The sequence below is a fragment of the Cavia porcellus genome, unplaced genomic scaffold (genome assembly GCF_034190915.1).
Source record: "Cavia porcellus strain 051 isolate PalLab524CR breed Dunkin Hartley unplaced genomic scaffold, mCavPor4.1 scaffold_9, whole genome shotgun sequence".
NCBI classification, from domain to species: domain Eukaryota; kingdom Metazoa; phylum Chordata; class Mammalia; order Rodentia; family Caviidae; genus Cavia; species Cavia porcellus.
In genome coordinates this window covers 4134734-4157388 of record NW_026947492.1, presented here as the reverse complement: position 1 = coordinate 4157388, position 22655 = coordinate 4134734, and the positions used below count along the sequence as shown (strand labels likewise).

Here is a 22655-nt window from a genome sequence, read left to right as displayed (position 1 = left end):
CACTTCCTGTGCCAAGATTAATTCACCAGGACATACCCACTGTGTTGTGGATCCACAGCATCTAGCATTTCACAATCAAAGAGTCCCGGTAACTCGGAGAGGGCCAGTGGGTCATAGCTGGAGGGGGTCTCCTGCAGTCCTGAGCTTCGGGGACAGTCCGGGCCTGTGAGACTGCTCTGCGGGGCTCCGTCCACAGGGTACTGACAGGGAGCGGGATAGTCCGGAGCAGAGGAAGTGGCACTTGACAGCTCGCAAGTCTGAGAGGAGAACTGTAAGGGGGCAGGAGCAGCTCCTGGCTGTTGTGGCGGAGGAGGAGGTGAGGGTGGCGGCTGCTGCTGCAGCTGCGTGGGCAGTGGAGGAGCTGCCCGGGCACTGGGCGTGGAGGGCAGGGGCCGCAGCTGCATCTCTTCATACTGGCCGAGGAAAGGGCTGTATTGCATTTGCTCAGAAGAAGGCTCCAGGACAGGGCTCAGGGACTGGGTCAGGCTGAATGGCGGGGGCTGCTGAGACGAAGGTGGAGTCTCCGGGTGGGGCAGGGGCAGCTGCTGACTCGGTGGAGGGTAGGAGCTCTCAGCTATCTGCATCTGATTGAAATACGCCTGCAGCTGGGACTGCTTCTGGAGGAAGAGTCGCTTCTGCTGGAGCCTACAGCGGCAATATCAAAGGAGAGTGTTTTAAGTCTCAAGTAACGACAGTGTTAATGTAAATCCAGTGCCAGGCGTTAGCTCCAGGCTGCCACTTCTCTTTCCCATGCAAGGGGAACAAGGTGACAGATGTTGCATTTCTGAAAGCTAATTTCACTTTCTGCCCCCTAATTCTCACTGACCCCTCAATGCTAAGTGAGCGTGAGTGCTGAGTTTGTCTCTCCGAGGGAGAGGTTGGTTTGTCCCCTGGGTTGGTCAGGGGGGTGATAATGAATGCCCTGGCTTCCGTGGGTGTCTGGGCGTTGACTGGTCAGGGTAGGTCTCTCTTGGCCAAGCTGCCTAGTGAGGCTGTGGGCATGGACACTGGCCGACAGGAGGCCTTCTCAGCAGTCTAAGCCACCTGATCTGCTCTCGGCCAGGGATGTTAAAGCTTAGGTCCAGTCTTGTCCCAGAGGAACAAGTGCTAGCAGGAAAGGAAAATACATCTGGGGGCCGCTGCTGCCTGACGGCCCACACTGCACGGATGCTCGAAGAGCTCATCAGCAATCATGCTGGAAACTGAGTTTGACCGCACACTCGCCTGTGTTCCCACTGAGGCAAACAAGAACGGGAGAGGACAGCAGAGCGAGCCCTCTCAGGGTTCCGAGCAAGAAAGCAGCTTCACAGGCCGGAGACTCCCTCACCTGTGTTCCTGAAGCTGCTGCTCCAGGCTCCGTGGCGCCTCCTTACAATACAGCTGACAGGTGTTCTGGGCCTTTGATAGAAGGCCGGGTTTCTGAAAGGGAGGGAAATGATATAAACAACATTTGTCGCCAGACGCAGTCTTCAGAATGCACTTCTGCCTGGAGGGTGACTGGGGTGGCCCCCAGAATCCACACAGGGTGAAGCACTGACCCTTCTCGCGAGACCAGGAAGGACATCACCAGGCCAGCCATTGAGGGCAGTCCTGGTTCTCATCTACTTGTTTTCTACTTCTAAAACCTCTCTAGGACCGAGAGGTGAGAAAACCAGGCGTAAGCATGGGCGTCAGCAGATGCTTGAAGAGGAATTCTTTTTTTTTTTTTGTCTTTTTCATTTTTATTGGTACCAGGGATTGAACTCACAATCGCCTGCTTGCAATCCCCAGCCCCTAGGAATTCTTGATATGATCTATGCTGTGTCATTTCTTAAGATTTCATGCCCTAGTGTACACAGCTCAAGTTAACATTCTGCAGACTTAAGACTTTCATTTTATTCACTTAAGCAGGATAAAATTAGGAACAAGCCAGGCTCCCTTTTCACCACTGAGTGGTATTACCCTTTCAAAGGCCAATCCTTTCCTAACGCCACACATAGCGTAAGGTTAAGTCTGACCGTATTTTGAGAAATAATTACAGAGTGAGACCCCTTGTCTACAGAAGTAAAGCATCGACCCTAAGACACAGCCTTCTGCTTCCAGAGTGGAAGGTTCTGGATGGGCGGCCGAGAGCCGGGCTGTCAAGAGGGTCCCCACCTGAAGCCTGTGTGGCAGGTACTGAGTTTCCCGGCTTTGCCGCGGGGACAGCTGGGGATGCACGCTGCTGGAGAGCGGGGGGACGCCTTCCTGCGGCGGGGCAACTTCCTCCTGAGAAGCAAGGGAGTGAAACAATTTTTCAACTTTCCATGTGGGAAGTTTCATTTCTTATTTAGTGTTTAAGCACCTTTGCTAAGGACCAGGAGCAATCTCAACTCTGTAAGACATGATATTGAAAGTTTTTACATAATTAGTAGATGAAAGGTTAATTACTTTGCGGAGAATCTATACACGCAGTATCTGCAGTCAACAATTCCCTATCAGGGTTAGAAGCAGAAAGGTTTCTGGTGCTGCCCGAGGCGCCCCTTCACGTGGGCTCTGATAGTGGATATTCTTGAGGCGGGAAACAGCCTCCATGGTGACGGCTAAGCAGCACTGCTTACCGTATTTTTGGTAGGAACAATCCACACGGTGTTTCACGAAGTGACTGTACGTCAGAAGCAGTGTCAAGAGGCTCTGGTTCATGTGTGTGCCTGGGAGGTCCGGAGGGCCACAAGGCCACCGCGCAGTCGCCCGCCCATGAGCCACTGCTGCGTCGGCAGCATCCAAGACAGCTCTGGGGCTGAGCCCGCCCTCTAGGCCTGGAGCAGCGCCCCCAAGTGCAGAGCGCTGCCCACCTGGAAACTCACACCTCACACTGGCCGCGGCGTGGCAGGGGGCCCGCGGCACCCACCTGAGGGCAGCCGCCCGCGAGGTCCTGGAGCTGCGGGGAGGCGGAGGCCAGCACAGGGTCAGCTTCGGGCCCCATCTGTTCGTACAGCAGCTGCACCTTGTTCAGTTCCAGGATGCCTTTGGTTCTAGCGAGATTCTGAAGATGCTGTCTGAACGCTACAATTCCTGAGGGAGAGTGCAGAGGCCGCAGGCTAAGCACACAGTCCACCCCAGTGACTGCAGGTCCACCCGCGTGGCCACCCCCACCCTGTGCCCCAGGAGAAGGCGTCACCTTGGGTGAGGGAGGTGTCTGACGCCCGGCGGCCTTCTCTGAAGCTCACTGGTGACCTGTTGTGCGCCTCTCGTTTCTGGGCGCTCAGAGCCTGCATGGCCGGGTTGGTGGGTCGCAGGCTCACGAAGGGCGACGTCATGCGGGGCGAGGGCGGATTGGCTGCCATGATGTCCTTCAGGGAAGGGTTGTCCTCTAGGAAGCTCAGCTCCCTCTGAGCAGACCCTATATCGTACTCGGAGTCTACACTGTCCAGGGAGGGGTTGTCACTCACGGAGAACATTTTTCCTTTAAGAGAAACAAAACAGCAACTGGGTCACCTCTGAACGTAGGGTACAAGGTATAACAGCTATCCTCTTTTTTTTTTAAGCCAGTCAAATTTAGCAGTGGGGGGTGGTATACCAACTTTAGTGACACTAATGTTAGTAAGTTCTGATAACCCACTGCCATCGGACCAGCCAACAGCTATCCTCTTGATAGCAGCGGGTCCTTAATCTCTGATTAAAACGTCCTTCCAAGCGGTGCATGTCTGCAGTCCCAGCCACCTAAGAGGCCGAGGCAGGACTGCTTGAACCCAGCGGTGGGACCAGCCTGGACAATCCAGTGAGATCCCGTCTCCACAAACCTCCAAAACCCAAAATAAAAAACAGCTTCTTCAGAGCTGGAGAAGTAGCTCAGTAGCAGAGTGCCTGCCTCGCATGGCTGAGGCCCTGGTTCAATCCCCACAGGAAAAAACCAAAACCAACATTAGTGCCCTTCCCTGTCCCCCCAAACACTCCATGCTTTTTCACATCCTCTTGCAGGTCAATTTAATCCTCTTCCAATGCAGAGGGGGAAACCCTCAAGAAACTGCACCCAGGAGATCTGGCTGCTTCCTTCCAAAAGAGCCAGAGCCTCCCAGGAAATACCGCATCATGAGCCCCTGAGGGAGGTGGTCACTCAGAGACTGCATTTAATCTGTGAGCTGTTCACCAGCTGAGCTACAACCTGCAATATTCAGATACAGACTAAATCCCAGGAACTGTTACTTCAAAGTGACTGGGGCATGAGATAATGCTGTGAAGATCTTTTTAAGGACAGGGTCTCGAGATACAGTGCAGGCTGGCACTGAACTTCCTATGTAGTCCAGGCTGGCCTCCAACTCACAGCAATCCTCCTGCCTCAGCCTCCCACATGCTGGGATTACAGGTGTGCGCCACCACTGCTGGCTGATGCTGTGAGATTTAAGCACTTCTCCAGTCCCATACCTGCTCCTGGCACCATGACCAGCTGGTTGGTCACTTCCGATAGAGTGTGCCGTCTTTGCCCACTGCGCGTGGCCTGAAACGCCTCAAAGGCATGGCCGGGCTCTTCTTCAGCTTCTCCTTCTGTCTCCAGCCCTTCGTCGATGGAGGTCTCCATCACGTTACTGGGCAGCGACTGGCATCCCTTCCTCACCAGGACAGGCGGCACCGGGTCAAGCAAACAGCCATTCACCTACCGGGGGCACAGGGGTGGGAGACTCAGCCGTGCTGCCGTGCTCAGACAGCAGAGACACTCCCAGAGGAAAACGCCCCAGGACTTGCGGAAAGTTGGTGACACACAAAAGCCAGGACAAGTGCAGTTCTCAGAGACACAGGCTGGCACTGGCCAGGACTCCGAGCCATTGTTACCATGAACAGTGTTTCAGTGGCTTTCAGATGAAGAGCGCTGTTATTAGCTTGAGGCCTGCCAGTTACTTTTCTTTTTAAATAAGAAATGGAGACGGGGAAAGATGGCTTTTTCCCCTCTGCTTAAGTACATGGCTCATAGCTAAAAGCAAAGAATTCACTAGAATTCTTGAAATTTTTATCCACAAAACATACAGGAAGGTTCTGGACATACTTTATGTTTATAATTTAAGTATCTGCCCATGTGATGTAGTCTTTAATTGGCTCTGTGTGCATGAGAAATAAAATTAAGAACTCTTCAAAGACGGACTGATACAAGAAGAGTTTAAAAAAAATTCAAACAGCAAACAGCCAAAGCCGTCCTTTAGCGAATGACAGAGGCTCAGGCCCCTGGTCCAGCAGAGGCCAGGAGCCAGCGCATGGCGGCCTCTGCACACACACCAGCCACGGCCCTGCCCAGAGGGACGGCTAGCAGCTCCTGAGCCGGCACTGCCTTCTCCGCGGCTGCCAGGCAAGCCAACACCTAATGACAGGCAGAGACACACACAAAGGGGAGCCGCGGTTTCGCCTTCTTCGGCTGGTAAAAGCCCCACAGAGGAGGCAATTACTTAGCTCATTACCGTGAGCATCCCCCGTGGGAATCGATCCGTTCCCTCCTGTGAATAGCTGCGCAGCAGCAGCCAGCGCGGTGCGCCCGCTCTGAGCACACCAGGTAGGGCTGCAGCTCCTCGGGAGCAGGAGCAGCTCCTGGCTGCGAGGGGTGACGTGGGGCCCCCTGTGCAGGCACAGGAAGCTCTCCTTTATGGCAACCATTTGAAGCACTGCGAGGCTCTTTATTTGGAGAGGGAAAGCTGGGTGACGCAGATCTTTGTTTGCTTGGGGGAGGGGATGCTCCTGCTCCAAAAACTGCTGGGGCCAGAGCCCTGACCTGGGTGAGTGGCTGACGCGTAGCAGGCCCTAAGCAAGGAGCAGCCACTCTGAAGGAAGAGCCGGCGTGCTTTCTTTCTTGAACAGAACTAGTCTTTCCCTGATAGCATCAGAAAACAAAAATCTGTAGCCAGGGGTGGTGGCGCATGCCTACAATCCCAGTACTCGGGAGGCTGAGGCAGGAGGATCGCTGTGAGTTTGAGGCAGCCTGTACTACACAGTTAGTTCAAGGCCAACCTGAACTACAAAGTGACACCCTGTCATCTTAAAAATCCAAAAAACCTGCCCAGTAACTCTCATTTTCTCGTTGGCTTTACCACGACAGATTCTGCCCTTTTGCTATAGAAGATAGAACACGGCAACGTTGGCTGGAAAAGTGGGATCTGTCAATTACAAGATCCCAGGAAGACGTCAAGTGACTCCCAGGACCCAGTCAGCGATACTTCTCCTGGGCTCCGTGAGATGCGGATGTCACCTCGGCCTCCTCGGGGCAACGGGCACCACTGGCTCCGCCTCCTGGGGCAGCGGGCACCGCTGGCTCCGCCTCCTGGGGCAGCCGGCACCGCTGGCTCCGCCTCCTGGGGGCAGCGGGCACCGCTGGCTCCGCCTCCTGGGGGGCAGCCGGCACCGCTGGCTCCGCCTCCTCGGGGCAGCCGGCACCGCTGGCTCCGCCTCCTCGGGGCAGCGGGCACCGCTGGCTCCGCCTCCTGGGGCAGCGGGCACCGCTGGCTCCGCCTCCTCGGGGCAGCGGGCACCGCTGGCTCCGCCTCCTGGGGCAGCGGGCACCGCTGGCTCCGCCTCCTCGGGGCAGCGGGCACCGCTGGCTCCGCCTCCTCGGGGCAGCCGGCACCGCTGGCTCCGCCTCCTCGGGGCAGCGGGCACCGCTGGCTCTGCCTCCTGGGGCAGCCGGCACCGCTGGCTCCGCCTCCTGGGGCAGCGGGCACCGCTGGCTCCGCCTCCTCGGGGCAGCCGGCACCGCTGGCTCCGCCTCCTGGGGCAGCGGGCACTGCTGGCTCCGCCCTGCCAGCTCAGGCGTGCTACCCAGCTAGGTCTTTCCCTAACCCTTCACCCAGTGTTTCACATAAACTTCTGGCACCATTTTTGACTTCTTTCACCCAATTTTTTGCTCTAGGCAAGAAGGACCTGAAATAGTTTCAAGTAGTGAGCCACTTCTAAAGGTCCACCGACAACAAGTACCTGGCACTTAGCAGCTTAGCTTTGCTGGGAAGGTGGCTTCCAGCATGGGCGGCGGGCACAGCGCCAGGGACGGAGCCCGTGTGCCCTTCCACAAGCCTCACATTGACCTCACCCTCGAGGGCTGTATCTACTGCACAGGGGCAGTCCTTCCAAGAAGGGACACCAGGCAGCTCAGCCCTAACTGCTGCCTGCACACGGAGAAAAGGCTGTGTGAGGTCTTAAAACCCAGTGAGAAGGTGGCCTTCTGACAATCAGGAGGAGCACATCAGAGAGTCGATCAGCTGCAAGCTTGACCTTGGACTTTGTGCCTCTAGACCTGTGAGAAACTTCATTTCTGTTGTTTAAACTCCTCAGCCTCCGGCATTGTGTTATGAAGGAAAGCAGACTGACAGCAAACCAAAGCACAGTACTAGACAGTGAGTCTGGAGGCCGGGAATGAATCTTTCTCAGTTTGTATCCCAAGCGCCTGGCGTATTTGGCACACAGTAAGGAAGTGCTCTAGGCTAACCCCTCATTCTCCGTTGCTTACTGGTTATTTAAAACTTCTATGCAGCTTAGTTTCTTTCATTTGTAAGGTAGGATGAAAACTACAGATTAATCTACAGGGTGGATCAGCTAATATATAGTGAAAGAGCACAGTCCCTTAACGTGTGGTACTCCACACATTTCTGCTTACTGGAATTTCTTTTCTTTGCTCCCCCCACCCCCCAAGCTCTTTGCTCAGCCTGGCCTTGGACTCACTACGTAGCCCAGGCTGGCCTTGAACTCATGACAAGCCTTCTGCCTCAGCCTCCTGAGTGCTGAGATTAAGGTGAGCAGCCCACACCGGGCATATTTCTTGAATGAAGAGAATGTTTAATAATAAGCATTGAAAAGTATGAAGATAAAACTGCAGCCAATTACTTTACTTCTTTGAGACGGTCTTGCTGTAGGTGCATGGCAGCCTTGGACTCACTGCGTGGCCCACGTGGCTTCGAACTGCGGCAGTCCTGCCTCAGCGCCCCATTGCTGTGGGGTTACAGGCACGCACCCCGCGCTGGGCTTCCAACACTACAACAGTTTTTAAAAAGCATTGAAACCATCTCGAGGCAAATTAAACAACCAGGTGAAGAAGCAAAGCAACGAGCAACATCAGTTCTAGAAATGCACCTTAAAGGAACGGAAGTGTAGTAAAAATTTAGATTAAAAAGATAGTCACGTTAAGCACAGGTCAGGACGCAGGACACAAACAAAAGGCAGCGTCTGAGGCTCGACCCGGGGCAGCAGTTAGCTGCGCGCCTACACACTGCACCAGGCAGCTGCTCCAAAGCCCGCTTCCACGAGCGGCTCCCGCACCGCAGCAAAGGTGCCCGAGAGGGAGCTGCTGGAGGGGCTGCTGGCGGTGTCTGAGATGTCCCCGCTCCCAGCCGCCAGCCATCGAGAGGACGCTGCAGCAGCAGGATCTCTGGGAATGAGATTATCCATGACATTTTTCTTTATCCTTCTCTGGATTTTTCATAAATGATTATGACATGTTGGATTTTTCAATCTAAAATTATAAGTCTGAATCAGAATCTTAAACTTAGAAGTAAGACTGAAGGCTTGGGGGCACAGCTCTGAGGCAGACTGTATATAGAAGCCTTGAGCTCAATCTCCAGCACCACTAGAAAGAAAGGAAGGACCGAGAGGAGGTAACAGTCCCTCCCTTACAGGTTTTGAGGTTGACCATCCCTCGTCTCCGCTACCTTTGCTGGGACAGTCACCGGGTGTAAGACCCGCCTCTTTTGCATCCTGAGACACTAGGCTCTCTTCTGCCATCACCTAGGAAGATGCTATCTTGAAAAATTCTCTTTATTATAGTCTGTAACAAAATTTTAAAACGATGTGTGCGTGTACGATCCACTATTTACAGAGAAGCAGTCACAGAAGCAAGGCGGCCTCACAGGGTGACCGCTCCTGCCCTCCGCATAGTTTCTGTGTCGTCTGAGTCTCAGGGATCATTCAGACCCACATTTTTACTCAGAAAAGGGTGACTTTCTCAGAAAGGTGCTATTTTTAAAAGTCCCAAACCAAAGTTCCAATCTTGAGCTCCTATGGCATTTTGGAGTTTTAAGAATGAAAACCTTCTGGGACGGAAGGAGATAAACTCTTGCTGAAACACACTACACTTAGCATGACTGAGAACACAAAATCAGAAATACGTGCAGCTCTGAAACATCTTTTAACAACAAATGTTACCGTCATGTATATGATGCAATAGGAACAAAAAGAGGGGAGCTTCCGGGGTGTCTGTGCGCCTGTAGGTGTAAGTCCCATAGAAAGAGGGAGGGAAGGCGGACAAGCACTGCTGCTGACGTGGATGGAGTGATCCCCAGGAAGGCCAGAGGCTGTTTACGGTCTGGCAGGGTGTCGGGGGCACCGCCAGCAGCCAGCACGGCACTGTTCTTCCTGCAAATGCAAATATATCATCTAGCTCCTGTCTGAATCTTGCACAGAATCATTCATTTCCTGTCTGTTTCCTAGTTACTGTAACAATCACAAGCTTTAAAAATAGTTTGCCCTATATAATACAGCAGACAGCGCCCAATCTGTGTTTTGGGCCTGATGCCCTCACATACAAGACTTTGGCAGACTGCATTTTAATTTTCTCGAGAGAATTAAATCTTCAAAATGAATGAATTGTGTTGCCTTTATGCCTACTTTCGGGGCAGGAATGTAGCAGTATTTTGTGAGGTCATTTAACAGGCTAAGCACCTACCAGCAGAGGAAACAGACCATCCACGGTACGGCACGAGAGTCTGTGCTGGGGGCGGGAGCCAGCGACTCTGGGGCAGCGACTGGGCTAACGCTTGCCGTGGAGCTGCCCCGTCGGCCGTGCCCCAGCAAAACGCTTGGATTAACTTCTGAATCCTCTTAATACCTGGAGGCCCCGATTTCTGAAAACGACACACATGCTCCCGCTGGTCCAGGCCCCAATCTTGTTACAGGTGTGGACCGTCTTGGAATCCTGAAGTCCTGTCAGTGCGCAGCCCCTGCGCCCTGCTCTCCCCTCCCCTGGCCCCTCTTCTCCAGGCCTGGCCCCTTCCCTCGGGCACACACCCTAATCCCGACTGCCCTGCCCGGCTCCCTGCATCCTGTGCGTGCCAGGAAGCGCAAGCGCTAATTTTCTGAGGCACAGCACACAGACGGTGTCCTTGCCCGGAATCTCCAGCCGCCTCCCAGCGCCCTGATAGCGGCGTCTCTAGCTGCTTCGGCTGACATGAGGCACACGCCCGGCCCACGGCACCCGCCTGGCGAGCAGTGCACGCTGCCTGGCTGGCCATGTAAAGCTGGCCTGTGCGCTCTGATTCGGGCAGCTTCCCTCCTCCATTTGCCCTTTTCCTCCAGCTGAGCAACTTCTCTGCTGTAGATGGATTGATTTTGCTCACGGATTTCTCACCACTGAAGATGTTTCGCTTGTTTTCAACAATCTCAATCTTCCCCACGTGGCCATTCTCTGCTCTCACACATGGTGCATCCAGAGGCCTCGCCGGGCAAGCGGTAACCCCCTCCCGCCTCCTTCTGGCCTGGCTTTGACTTGTGGCTCCTGATGGCACAAGCCACATTTTATCTGTGACTAATTTGTCCACATCTAGCATACTGTCTCCAGGTATGTAAACTCCTTCTGCCAGATCACAATCCAGCAGACTGAGAGGCAGGACCCCTGTCTGCCTCACCTTTTCAGTCCTAAAGAGGATAAAGACAGTAAACATCCCTATTAAACACGTCCACGGCTCCGACCCTCACACACATTACAACCAACCCTTTAACAGTCCAACAGTTGGTATTTTCATTTCATACAGAAGAAAACTGATGTTCAGAGAGGCTGCTCACCCTGCCCAAGCTCACACAGCTTGGTGAGAGCAGCATTTCAGCACCCCTAAGACCCACATTCTCCTGTGACACTCTGCGCCCCCTGGTAAGACTTCTGGGCAACACCTGACCCCAAGTGTATGTAACACACTCTAGGACATAAATAATACCCAGTGAAAGGGACAGGCTGTCAGCTCCCGTCCCCTAAGTCCACCTCTGTAGAGTACAATGAAAATAACCCCTTCGCACGTGTCCAGAGGACACACAGAGGTGGCCGGCTGACCCGAAAGAGCCCGTCCACTGCACCTGCAGCATCCTCAGCGCGGTCAGCACGACCAACACCAGGCCCGCGCTGGTGGAGGCCAGCAACATTTTTGTTTGCAGAGTTACAATTTACATATAAAAAAGACAAACCCAAGCACCTGTAGGGACTAGAAACAAGAAGAGAAGGGACCGGCAGAGGAGGCGCAGTGGGAGGCGCGGGTGCCCACGCGTGGGTTTAGTCCCGGGAGGCGGTCGCAGGCCGAGGGCCGCAGCAGCAGCCACGCCGCAGCTGCCCCGCAGCTCCCTGCCTACCTTCGGGGTGTCCACACACTCGGCCTCCATGAAGGCGGCTTCGGCCTGGCAGCTGGACGCGGGGAAGGAGAAGGCCTCCACGGTGGCCGCGGGCGCGGGCAGGGCGGACGGCATCAGCCTGGCGGCGGGGGCGGACGTGGTCACCGGGAGCCCCACGGTGTGTGCCTGCAGACGGCGAGAACACACAGACACGCGGCGGCGTTAGACACTGCGCTGCGACCTGCGGAGCTTTCGGGAAAAGGGGTTCTCCCCGGGGCAACTGAGGAATAAAGTGATTTATCGGAAACTGCGGAGGAGACGCGCCAAGGCCGGTCTTGCCCTAGCAAGTGCAGGAATTGCTATCTGCGTTTTATACTGAAGGACACCGAAGTTCAGAAATGCGGATTTGAACAGTCACTCATCTCAGCTCGGAACTTATGCTCCACACGATTCTGTAGTCCATGAGTCCTCTGTATGAGATCATATTGTTCCTTCAATTTGCTACATAAGTAAGAAATGATCTGCCTCTTCTCTACAAAAAAAATTAGAACATCAAAGAATTAAAGCCAGAAGGCTGTATTAAAATGTCAAGCATATATGGAGTCCACCAAAAATGTGTATACACACTTTAGGAAAAGAAAGATGTGTAAGGTGCACATTCGAGCTTAACACCTGCAGACTGTTATGTATGGGGGCCCTAAAGACGGAGTCTATCACAGAAACCTGCGCCACCGCACGCTCGTAAGAGGAGAAGCTGAAAATGCATGTGCCTCAGTACCCGAGATTCTCCGGGCAGCAGATCACTGAACTAACATGCCTGACAGCGCGTGGCCACCACCTGGAGCTCTTCTTGTAACTGGAGAGGCCAAAGGAAACTGTATTAATCTCATAATGTCTCAGTTAATTTAGTATACAACTTTTCTTTTCTGAAGTTGTATACATTTTTTGGTTCCCTCTTTCTCCAAAACCACAGAATCTATTTTTCCTCAGTTTTATCGTGAAACACAGAACGTACTCTCAAAGCAAGGGAGCGCTGTCCTCAGTTACAGTGTCCCCTGCTTGGTCCCAGAAGGCGTGCAAGACAAGCTGGAGGACGAGTCGGGGAGACACAGGTGAAGTCACAGAAAGCAGGGTTCTATCATGACTGGGGCCAACGCATACAGTGAAAAGAACTCACGGCGTGTTTGTAATAAAAACCCAAGTTAACAAATGTTAGGATACCGTGTTATTTACCTGAACCTCAATCCAAATTAAATACAGATTTGAGATATCCACGGGAGTCTGCTAAAAGTCTAGGTCGGAAAGGACATCGTGTGCAGTAACAGTAACACACACAGCAACTCAGGAGAGCACATCACACACGCAGGTGCTCGGAGCAACGGCTCTGTGCCCTGCTGCCCCCTCGCTCGTCCAGAAGCTTGGCAGGGAAGCTGCGTCTGGCTGCTCCTGCTTCCTGCCGCTGTCCTGCCCTCTGCTAGGGGGCACGTCTCCTCTCCTCTCCCTGTTACTTCCTAGCCAACGATGTCTGACTGTGACAGCCTCTCTGCTTGAAAGCAACACAGTTCAACTCAGAGATACACTAACCTGGAAGTGTAGTAATATGTTGTTTCATTCATCTTTGCATCAATACACTTTTTATATAAAGGATACAATTATGTAAACAAAACAAAATTTTACATGTTCTGTAGAGGCCAATGCAAACTTTTCTTGTAAGTGCATAGATTTTATAAAATTGCAAAGAAACATAAACTTCAAATTTTTCTCCTCTTGATTTTACTTTGAACAAAGAAAGTGCTTGCAGCAGTGGACAGCAGCCCTAACACAGCACACAAACAAAACACTCTTCCCAGCTGCTACCAAGATGACTCCCCAGCGCTGCCTGGCCCAGCCTGTCTCCGGGACCACTGCCCATGAACTGAGTTAGCGGTGCCCTGTCCCTCGGGCCGGAGCTCCAGGACACAGGCATCCCTAACGCCCTGTCACTGACTTACCACTTTACATAACAGCCACTTACATAACCCTACTCTGTGCTAGAGACTGTCTACATGTGTCACAAATAATAGCTAATTTTACTGTCATGACATTCCTAATATTATCTCCACTTGATACTTGTGAAACTTAGACACAGAAAAATCTTAAGGAAAAAAATATTTTTTGACAGTACTTGGGACTGAACCCAGAGTTGTCTACCACTAAGTTAGTCCTGTCTTCAGTTTTTACTTTGAGATAGTGTCTGGGTACAGGCCTGTGTCGCTGTGCCTGGCTCTTAAGAAACTCTGAAAGTCACAGGAAAAAAATGGCAAAATCCTGGGCTTGTCCCCGCCTGCGCTTCGAGCCACGATGTGGAGCTGTCTGTCAAAGCCTCCTAAGTGCACACAGGCTCCTGCTGATGCCTGCCTTTTTCTTTTTATTCTGCCAACACAATATTAGTTTAAACCTTGAGTATTTCTCATCTCAACTCCTGCAATCTCCACAGTGCTCTCCAAATTTCTTCTCTTCCTATTGAAATGACATTTTCCAGGTGCTCAGATGAATTAGCTTCAAGGATGGACACATTCTATCACTCTTCTGCTTAACAGCAGTCAGCAGCTTCTTCCTGCTTCCTAAACTGTAAGTAAACTCTCGGCCTTGGCTTTCAGAACTGTCACAAAACGGCTTCGAGTTGCTACTCCAGCTTCTGCTTGCTTCAAGCCAGGCGGATTAACTGGTGTGACCCTTCCCGCTGAGCACAGGACTGTCCATCTCACTTTGCTGCCTCTTCCGCCCGGTCTGTCGCCCTGCAGTCCTGCCTCTCTTCAATGATTCCAGACTGTGTTATTTACCTGAACCTCAATCCAAATTAAATACAGATTTGAGATATCAAGGGAATCTGCTAAAGGTCTAGGTGCCCTCTGCGACACGCCCGGCATGTGCTCAGCTCGTCTGCAGCGTCCATCTTTCTCTGAGGACGATCGCGTATGATCTTATTTTGCTTCTGCAGTGTAACATCTGAGAGGGCAATAACTGTGCTCTACACCAGCTCCTCCAGAACCTAACAACGAAGGCTCGCACATGTAAATCCGCAGCAAAATTTTTAATGAAAACCAACTATGCAGGCTAGTCACATTAACCCTCAACATGAGCAAATGATTAAAAATGAAATATTTCTTAAAAGAAAAAAAACACTATGTGAAACAAAGCTAATCCTGAAAACTGTGAAGGCGCTAGAACGTTTAGGAATCAGTGAATGATCAAGGCTGAAACTTGCCAGAGAGAAGAACGCAATGAAACCCTAACTCTTTTCCCTTCCGGATGACAATACGTCAACCGTGTGAACAGCACGAGCTCGGAAAGACCTGCGTTACCTTGGCAACTGTCTGCTCGGCGATGGTGCTGGGCCTCCGCGGGCGGCCGTCGAGCCTCTGCTCCACAGGAAAGCTGCTCCTGTGTGACTTCAGGCGCTCCACCAGCAAGAAATAAATGGCGGCAAAGTGGTTGTAGCTCTTGTTTTGCAAAGACTGAAAGAGAAAACAAGCGGTGAAGGCACAGAACCACAAAGATCAGTCCAGTGGTCTCCACCTTTCTCAAAGACGGGAGAAAGACAGTGGGTTCTTCAAAGTGAAGCAGCAAAGTCGGGCCTCAGAATGAAATCTGTTCTAGAATTCAGTGAAAGGCAGGAAGCTGCAGTTTCATGGAGGGTAGCATGTCCTTGGCCCTTTACACGATCAGGATCCACTTAGACCTTTCTGCATTGAGAGGCAACGCCGCCCTTCTCTCACATAGACACTCCTGATGCATCCTGTGGTCCCGCTCACGGTGCTAACTACAGTGCGAGGTCGGCTGGCCTATGTGCACAAGTACTAATTCTTTCACTCAAGTCCAGAATCATTAAAACTCTTAGGTGAATGACTAAAGCCTTTGGGGAACCTTATGGCGATTATTTTGGGCTAACAAGCAATGTTTAGGGGCTAGATTGAGACACTGTGTCTCTGTTCTTAGGTAATTTTCCTCTTGTTTTTGTAGTCCCATCCTTTTGAAACCTTGAAAATAAAAGTTGTTTCCCAAATTTTCACATCACTACCCTGCCGGTTTTCGGATGCTCACGCAGCAGAGAAACAGCTGGTTCTCTGGTTTCCACTGCTAGTTGCCAGTCCGCATGGGAGCTGCACTGGGGCCACGGCCACAAGCAGTCCCTGCGAAGATCACAGGCCAGCGGCGCCGCCGTTCTGGGTCTACTTTAGGGACAAGTACGAGAAAACAGTACTGGGCGCCCGGAGAGTGAAGCCGGAAAGCCACTGTGTAGCTTACTGCTGCAACGGGGACCGTGCAACATGCTCTGGAATCTTTATCTTTCAACCCAAAAGGGAGGGATATTTGATATTTTTTCTTGTTGTGATTCTCCCTTAAAGCACTGTTTGTTTTGTTGTTGTTGTGCACACCTTAGATACACGCCCAGACACACACCCTATAAATACACTATTACAGGACAGGGAAAAGCTAAGAGGAATTTTCCAGGTTTATAAGCTTCAAATCAGGATTCTGCCCTTTTTGCTTCTCCAGGCTACAGCCTAACCTAACCGGTTCCTAAACTCTGCCTTCTCTTGTTTCCTGCTCAGGCCTTAGCCTAGCTCCGTACCTGTGTATTTACAGTCCACACAAACTAGGTGAACCCTGATGTGGAGCTTCACAGTCCACCCTGTGCCTGCTAACTGCCGACTCTCCCTTTTCTGAGCCCTCTACAGACTCTCCCCTTGCACTTCTGGCACAGGGGGAAGGTAAGGAATTCAAATTTGAAAACCAGCGCAAGTAGCATCTGACACAGCTGCCTCGATGCTGGAGACTTTGTGTGGGAGGAACCAGGGAGGGTGCAGCTTCGGGGTCCCACGACAGACAAATGCTAACGCATCTTCGGCCACATCTAGGATCACTTTACCTCGATGGTTTTCTGCTGATCTATTCCAAGGCTGTGCATCAATCGCAGAACCTGCTCGTTAAACTCCCCAATGGAGGGCTCGTTTTCTTGCTCTTGTGGATAGAGTACAGGTCTCTGTACAGGAACCTCTATGAGCATCCACTTATGCTCCTTGATTTGAGCTATGGTTAGCCGTTTAGATGGGTCTAGGACCAACATTCTCCGAATGAGATGCTCACAATCTACAGAAAATACAATGTTACAAAAGTCACATAAATCACTTTGCCCGGGGTTTCTCTGCTTGACTACTGTGCCGGTGATGATGTTAATCTGTGCATCCTTCATTCAAAGCAGGAAGCCAGATGAATGAATAAGCCAGAAAGATACTTACATGTGTCAAGTTCACAAGGTGGATGAATACTCTGTTAAATAAGCCTTGCTACTAAATTTCTCAATTGGAATTATCTAGTTGCAGACTTAAGACTTCTGCATTCAGAAAAGGCATATAATAAATTGGTCCTCACTGGCGACTGAGGCTGACACACTGCAGCTGCGCAGGTGAGGTCACGGGCTCTCCGGCAGGCTGGTGCTTTGCTCACCACTGCCGCTGAGAAAATGCCCATGAAACTTGAGTGACTTCTGTATACCCTGGGAACCCTGCACTGCCCCACGTGGAGAGGCCAGCTGACTCACTGGGCAGGCATCGAGCACATTAGCTGACCTTGCATCACTCACTGTAACCTGGCACTGTGCCCAGGGCTTCGCACAGCGACTGAATTATCCTTACAATACCCCAAAGGCAGAAACTTGCTATTTCTGTTTTACTTTATTTATATTTTGTTATTTCTGTTTTACTGACGAAGAATTGACGCACAGAGAGGAGCTATGATTTGCCAAAGCCACACAGCCAGTGAGCGGTGAATTTAGGATTGAAACCGGCTAGTCTGGCTCGAGCGCCCATGCTCTTAGCTGCCAAGGGGTCTACTGTATTTCTACTTCCAGTAGGAACAAGAGTTAAGGATTAAAACCGGAAAGGTAAGTAAAGAGTAAACTATGTAACCACACAATACAAGATAGGCAGGGATTGTGGCCTTCAGTTTGATTCATTAGAGTTCTGCCAGTAGGCTTTTAACTTAATTTAAAAAAAAATTTATATTTTATAAAATCTACTTCATACTTCAGAGCAATACAGTTGTGAGCCAGTATCTATGAGGAGCTTCTGGGAGGCTAAGACCACCCTTGGGGACTTACAGGCCTAGAACAGACTGGAAGACTCGTTGCTCTCAACACCGGAAACTTCTGATCTTAGTTTCAAGTAGGAAGACTGGGGTTTCTCTCACCCACATGGCAGGGGCTTATTTTTAAGGCTCTGAAAATGACTCAGTCATTTTGTCTGGTACCCAAACTCTCCGGAAAGGGAGAGCTTTTGCTTGCCTAGACACATCTTTTTGTGCACAAACTCTGTAAAGTACAATTAGCAAGATGACAGCTTGTTACCTTCTGACATGAAATATGGGATCCGAAATCTTCCCTCCAAAACCCTCTGCCTCAACATTGGAAGGGTCGGTCCATCGAAAGGCAATGCGCCGCAGACGAGGACGTACAGGACAACTCCCATGCTCTAGGGAGAGAAGAGTGCAGTCACCGTCCCGGACATTCACGTGCTTTCTGTTTTCCTGAACATCCCCCAGCGCTCTTAAAATCACAGGGACGGGAAAACCCCAGTCTAGATTTCTTATTTCCTCAGAATTTGGAAAAGAAAACACTGAAAGCCTGACTTCTACAGCAAGTAAATAAATACCAAATGATCTGAATCTGATCATTTTTCTTGTTGTTTAATTTTACATTACTGCTAATATTAGGCTAATGACTCCTGTCCCTAGAAATTCTTTCATGGGAATTCACTTCAGTATGCTCTGACAGACACGGAGAACACAGAAAGCTGTTTATGTGCTGCGTTCCAGGAGCTCCTAGGACGGGGCAGAGTGCCCACTACTATCATGGAGATGCACTTCACACAGCAAAGCAAAGCAGTACCCAAATGTCCAGCTGTGGTCCTTCATACTGCTGCCCTTCAAAGACTTCTGGGGCTGCGTACGGGGGGCTGCCACACCATGTTGCCAGCAGTTCACCACTTTTAAAGAAGTTTCCAAAACCGAAATCTGTTGGGATGGAAATAAATGTTACTTTTCATCTGTGCTCTCACACTACACTGTATTTCTCTGTAATGAATTTTATACTGTGCCACGTTACAGTGAGGACTGGGGTGATGTCTATTTTGTGATGTTTCCCTAGCGATTCGTATGACGGCCATCAAACAGTTCAATATTCAACAAATATTGCTGAATGGGATACACGCACTGAGGTTTCTTTTCAAAGAGAGTACATGAGAGACTGTAAAAAGATTTTTAACCATGTTTTTTTTTTTTTTTGTCTTTTTCGTTTTTATCGGTACCAGGGATCGAACTCACGACTGCCTGCTTGCAAGGCAGGCGCTATGCCACTGAGCTAAATCCCCAGTCCCTCAACCATGTATTTTTAAGGTGAATAGACTATCTATTGGTGTAGACAAGCACTGGAAATTTGATAATCACAGAATTCATTTATTTGATGGTTTATAAAGAAACAAACGAGTAACACAGAAATCACTGAGTGGCTGTTTAGAGCCGTTACACCAACATAGCAAGATATACAACATTAAAATTAATTAAAAACATTTTTTTGCAGTACTGAGGATTGAACCTACGGTCTTTGCATTGAATTCTTTCTTTTAAAACACAGTCAAGGTAAGCTGATAAGCCAGGCTGGGGTCCAGTCTGTGATCCTCCTGCCTCAGCCTCTCAAGGTGCTGGCATTCCAGGTTTGCACCGCCAAGCCTGGCTGATACAGTCTTTGAGGCAAATGAACACAGAGCTTACTGTGTAATAATTCTCTAAGCGATGCCCCATGCTATGCTAGGCAGAGGCTTTCCCAACAGCTCACTGTCATATAAAGGTCACCTGTCCCCACAGCCATCATTCACTCGCTTATGGAACACAGTGACAGTATGTTTCAAGATAGTTAACAGCCTTATAACCTTAGTGATGCTGCATCACAGTTTGGATATATATTAGAACTCTGAGACGTTTCAAAGAAAACAAGAGACATTATGGTAACCACAATTGATTTCTTGTTGTCTTGTTTTGAAATCCGATGTTGACTGTATTGTTTTGTTCTGATCTGCTTTGTTCTGTTTTGTTTTCTTTAAATTTAAAAATTAAAGAGAAGCAACTCTGAAAACAGTATACTCAAACGCCTTCAATATGCACAAAAATTCAAGTTTCGTATAAATCCAAGTTTACTCTTCTGCTAAGCCTTCACACATTCTCTGATTTTTACTGAAGAAATGAATTCCCATCAGTTTGTAAGTTATTCTCCCACTGTCTTAGGCTGTTAAATATCGCCTTGGCAATGTCTGGCAGGACTGGCTCTCCACCCTCTGGTGTGGACCTGTGCATCTGGGGGCTTTCAGGGGTGACCCAACGGGGACCAGAGTTGGTCTCCAGGCCGGCCTGACTGGCGTTCGGGCCCTGGTCCAGCCTTGGTGAGCCTCAGTGTCTGTCTGTAAAGGGGCAGCGGTACTCAGAGGTGGCTGCGAGGCTGCAGGGTGGTCATGTAAACGCACAGCCACTCACTGCTGAGACCGTGCACACGCAGCCAGACGCCCCTCTGCTTGCTGACACTGGTGCTGAGCAGCTTCCACGACGTGAGGGAGAACTGGCGCTGGCTTCTGGTCCTGCCAGTTTCCAGCTTCAAGTCTCCTAGGAAAGCTAGCGTCCATATATCCCTATAGACGGACATAACTCACCTACCCAGGCAGGATGCTACGGGGATTAAATGACATTAAGAATGCAAAATGCCTGGAGCGCAGATGGGAAATGTCAGTGCTTCTCTGTGAAATATCATCACCAACAGCCACCTGCAGAGGTAACAGTCCTGAGAAAACACGCAGGAGGGCTGGAAAACATGTAGTGGGAGCCTAAGGTTTCTGAGCTAAAAGAGGGGGCACCTGGGGAAGGGGCCTTAGCCACAGTAACCCCAGGGGAACAACACTGTGGCGTACGCGGGAGAGGCCACCCTGGAAAGGTGTGTGGCTGCCCCGCCACGTAACCTCACTCCTGTCCTGCATGTTTCCAAAGTGTGTCAGAGAGACCCCAGCTTCTCCCTCCAAGCTCTGTGAACAGCCACGCGTCTCGCCTTATGAACCACATGTTCACACAGGGGCTCGGCTTTATGTTTTCTAAGAAATCATGCTCGTAAGTGAATCAACCAGTACATGCCTGATCTGGTTTAAAGAAGGAAAGGTTAACCTTACATACTAGGAAAAGCACAAGAAACTGCTGGGTGTTTGGAGATCCTGGAATAGGTACAGTAACAGCTACACTGGAAACCATAACCACAGGCTGAGTCTCAGTACGCAGAAGCTGAGTATGTATGGCAACGTATTTGCTGGTACATGGAAGACACCTGCCAAACGTTGCGGTACAGTTTCTATGTGTCAAACAACCTTACAGAAGTGCCTCATTCTTAACCCCCCACACCCTGGCGAAATGAATTCGGAAGAGTGGCCGGGTACGGGACTGTCCCCAAGGCAGCCCGGTGGGGGTGGGCTCTCCTGGAGACTCCACGGCAAGGCAGGCCTGGCTGTGGCTGTGGAGTCCTTCCAACCTTGGTTTTATAAAGAGAGAACAAAAAAGCTTCCTGCTCACTCACAAGGGTGGTGCTGAGCAGCCTCGTACTTCTCTCTTCTGTATGTAACCGGGGAACAGAGGAACTTCAGTGTGTGGGGACAGTCAGGAAACCCCGAAACCATTGAGGCTCTCCAGCTACTGCAGTGCCACGGATGCGCGCGTCTTCTATGATCTTGTCAGAGAGCTTCAAACACCTAGTCATCGCCTGATGAAAGGGTAAGGAAGTCTTTGAAGTCAGGCGATCCAGGATCAAGTCCTGGGTTTGATACTTAGATACATAATCGTGGGCAAATTACTTAATTTCTCAGAGTCTTGGTTTCCTCATTCACAAAGGAAATGCAGTTTATAAAGTTCTAAGTATTGACATAAACAGAAAAATGTACAGTGCTATTGAAGCATGTTAGGTGCTCAGCAAACAGGGTAAGCTGCTGCTACCACAGTTATTGTCACTGTTACTGTATTTATCTACCTTCCCTATCTGACTATATTTCTTGAGAACAGGGAAAGATTGACAGTCAACAGTCGGGTCTGCAGCAGGCGCTGTTCCGTCAAGGCCCGCTGCATGGTTCTTTCTCTCCCTCTCTCCCTGGCTCCTCCCTGGACCCGGGCTCCGCCTGTGCTCTGCCCCCGCCTTCCGTGCTCACTTCAAGTCCTATCTCCTCTAAACGGCTTTGCTAAGAGCTGCCTGCACACGGTGCAGATCGTCGCGTTTCCTTCTCTTTGTCTCTTCCTTGTTTTCTCAGTGCTGGAGACTGAACCCACGTGCTCCACTCTGAGCAGCCACAGGGACTCGTTAAGTTGCCCAGGTGGGCCTTGAACCTGTGCTCCTCCTGCCTTAGCCTCCAAGTGGCCGGGATTACAGGTGTGCATCTCCATGCCCAGCAAGATTCCTTAAGGATTTTATGAGGATGTCTTACTGCAGAGCAAGGTGATGACTTGCCACTGACTGTATAGTTAGTCACTGTGCTGCAGACCTGGGATAGAAAGCAAGTCTACTACAAAGCCCTCCCTGTTAAGCAACACCTTCAAGTCCTTCCCTGGCACAGTGGTAAGTAGCTATTTTTGAGCAAGTTAATAATTGACAGGTTTAAAAACTGGCAGCAGAAAGGTACTTAAAAACAAACGCCTTTTTATTTCTTCATAGGAATCTGGATAATTTTCTTTATTCAGTCTGCAATTTTCTGACTAAAGTATATAGTTAAATAGGGGTGAGGAAGGAGGATGAAAGGTGAAAATTCAGAATTGATTTCTTATCACCACGAATTAAAAAGGGATGGACTCTACCAGTGCCCCTGGATAGTGTGCGAGACACTGGCTCCCAAGTCCAGAGGCTCCTGGCGTGTATGCAGCACCTGCACACAGCATACACACATCCTTCTGTACACTGTACAGCATCTCTAGGCTTACACAGTACTTACTGCAGTGTAAAAGCTATCATGTGCTCACACGATGTAAAAGGGTACACTGGCAAGAAAAGAGTGTGCACAGCGTCAGTATAGACACAAATACACATGAGGCCTAATTACATCAGCAAATGTAAGAGTTCTGCTAAGTATTTTCCACCCATGGTTGGTTGAATCCCAGTATGCAGAATCCACAGATATGGAACATAGCCTATATTTGCATTGTATCATTCTGACCAAATTCATTCATTCATTCCCTCATTAAATACTGTATTTACATGCCACATGTGTTATCACTGTGGAAACACAGAAGACAGCCTTGGAACACAGAATAAA

The 22655-nt window shown here is 50.5% G+C and overlaps 1 protein-coding gene across 2 annotated transcripts in view; it reads right to left on the bottom strand.

The window, feature by feature from the left end:
- The window catches only part of Sik2 (salt inducible kinase 2), a 120062-nt gene that overhangs the window by 5682 nt on the left and 91725 nt on the right, over window positions 1-22655 (bottom strand). Inside the window, exons 1-12 of one of the 2 annotated variants that reach the window (XM_063255729.1) lie at window positions 20939-21247; window positions 18224-18348; window positions 17684-17807; window positions 16208-16428; window positions 14640-14792; window positions 11317-11481; window positions 4384-4612; window positions 3140-3424; window positions 2870-3033; window positions 2137-2247; window positions 1328-1419; window positions 37-645 (exon numbers count right to left, since the gene is read on the bottom strand). In XM_063255729.1, the coding sequence (XP_063111799.1) occupies window positions 37-645; window positions 1328-1419; window positions 2137-2247; window positions 2870-3033; window positions 3140-3424; window positions 4384-4612; window positions 11317-11481; window positions 14640-14792; window positions 16208-16428; window positions 17684-17807; window positions 18224-18348; window positions 20939-21038 (2378 nt within the window). In that variant the 5' untranslated portion in view covers window positions 21039-21247. Of the gene's footprint in view, window positions 1-36; window positions 646-1327; window positions 1420-2136; window positions 2248-2869; window positions 3034-3139; window positions 3425-4383; window positions 4613-11316; window positions 11482-14639; window positions 14793-16207; window positions 16429-17683; window positions 17808-18223; window positions 18349-20938; window positions 21248-22655 lie in introns of those variants that run through there. The other variant, XM_063255728.1, reaches the window with a different exon arrangement.